Raw genomic sequence first — 1,940 nt, forward strand, 5'->3', positions numbered from 1 at the left:
CATAGTGGCCTCCCTGGGAGGACCGATTGTAGATTGCACCCCTCTCCTGGAGAGGTTAGAGGGCTATAACGCCCGACCTTCTCTCTCTGGTATGACTTGGGCCCACAATAATTGGCACGATCCACAAGCGGTAGGCGACAGAATTTCCACCTTGGCTAATGAACGAAAACTGAAAGAAGGGAAGGGGAAGGCAGTAGTTTGTGCGGTTTTAGGAGCAGCTCTGGTGGCAGCACAACGGAATAAACACATGGCCCAACACGTGGAAGGGGAGACAATAAAATCCCTTCAAGATCTGGTGGGGGCTCTGCAGGAGCAATTAGGAAATGAGACAAGACCTCTCTCTGATCAGCTTACCGCCGAGCGGGTGACGAACCAACGGCTGCACACCGCTTTGAGGGAAGCTTTGGAGCGGGAGCGAATATTGCGGGAACAATTAGATGAAATCCGCTCCCCAGTTGGCGTAGAAAATTCGGGTGCCGATTCTGACAAAGGGAAAATCCAAAATCGTTATACCCTCTTAAAGACCTAGACCCTACAAGAGAAATATTTTCCCTCGGGGAGGGAGCTGTAATGCGACCTTTGATTAAAACTGAGACTGTGGATGGTGGTCAAGGAGGGGCCCAACAAGTTGCCACTCGTATCATTCCCTATTCTCCCACTGATTTGGGTAAAATTCAGGAGAAATATTCTCGGGGCCCCCGAGAAACTGAAACTGAGTATGTGTGGCGAGTGTCTCTTACCGGGCGTGACCGTATCTTGCTGAGTGAGGACGAGGCGAGAGGATATTGGGGTCCGGGAGTTTTTCTAACCACAAATGACAATAGAGAACCCTGGTCCCTGACCCAAAGAGTGGAATACTGGGCGGGTGGATTGAATCCCATGGAAAGGGGAGACGCCTTCTCGATTGAAACGCCTACGGCGGGGCACATTTTAGAGAGTGTACAGAAAACTGCGTGTCTCCAGTTGATGCATGACCGGTTATTGGTTCCGCAACAGCCCTCTCCCATGCAATATGTGGCAGACCCCGACAGGTTGCATCCTCTTATAAGAGGATTACCTGATGCTTTGAAATTATATGCGGTGCAACTACAAGATCGGTTGAGGGCGCCCCGACCCCAGAGGAGGGGAGGCCCCCCGGAGACGACATGGGGAGAGGTGGCACAAGAATTGATTTATTACGGGAGACGGATGGGATTTACCGGCCATGGAGAGACAAAATCCAAGGCGGACCTTAGGAGGGTGGAAGGCAATGGGGGAATAAAAGCTGCACCCCCGAGGCCGACGCGGCCCCCTGATAATAAAACATATGTCTTATGGACAGAAGGCATCTCAAAGGGGATTCCCAGGGAGGTGATGGATGGGTTACCCACCCCCAATCTGGAAAGTTTGGTGAAAGGTTGGGACAAAAGAAAGGAAACCCCATCTCCCTCAAACCCCAAGGATTTTGTCCTCCCATCCCGGGAACCTGAAACAATAATCCCGTCCGCCCCCCGGGAGACTGCATTGATCGATCTGAGCGTCCCGGAGTCGGGAAACCCCCTCCGCCGTCCCCAGTCGGTGAGGCGGGGGATGGCCGGTGGATCTATTTAAGGAGGCTCACAGAAAACGACAAAGGGGACTTGTTAATTACCTTTCCACTGGATCACTTTAGAACTCCAGTCACCTTTTTAGTAGATACCGGAGCCCAGATGTCGGCTCTCCGGGAGGATGTGGCTAATCGCTACGGGATAGTGGCGGATAAAAAGCGAATTTGGGTTACTGATGTGTTTGGAAATTCCAGACCCCAACCGACTGCTCGAGTAAAATGCTGGTTGTCTGGGGACGAATCCCCGATAGAGGTTTTGATGATATTGGGGAGGTTGCCGACGAACATCGTGGGACTTAGGGTTTCAGTTGTTCAGCGGGTCATTCTTTGCATTGTTTGCCTGATCCTGTTAGGC

At 52.0% G+C, this 1,940-nt stretch overlaps 1 protein-coding gene across 1 annotated transcript; it reads left to right on the forward strand.

Annotated features, from left to right (window-relative positions):
• Window positions 1–570: 570 nt before the first annotated feature.
• Window positions 571–1,590, forward strand: LOC127027219 (uncharacterized). Its single transcript, XM_050912805.1, has one exon. It carries the CDS (start codon window positions 571–573, stop codon window positions 1,588–1,590), a length of 1,020 nt encoding a protein of 339 aa, XP_050768762.1.
• The last annotated feature ends 350 nt before the right edge of the window (window positions 1,591–1,940 follow it).

Source organism: Gymnogyps californianus, chromosome Z, assembly GCF_018139145.2.
Source record: "Gymnogyps californianus isolate 813 chromosome Z, ASM1813914v2, whole genome shotgun sequence".
Lineage (NCBI taxonomy): Eukaryota > Metazoa > Chordata > Aves > Accipitriformes > Cathartidae > Gymnogyps > Gymnogyps californianus.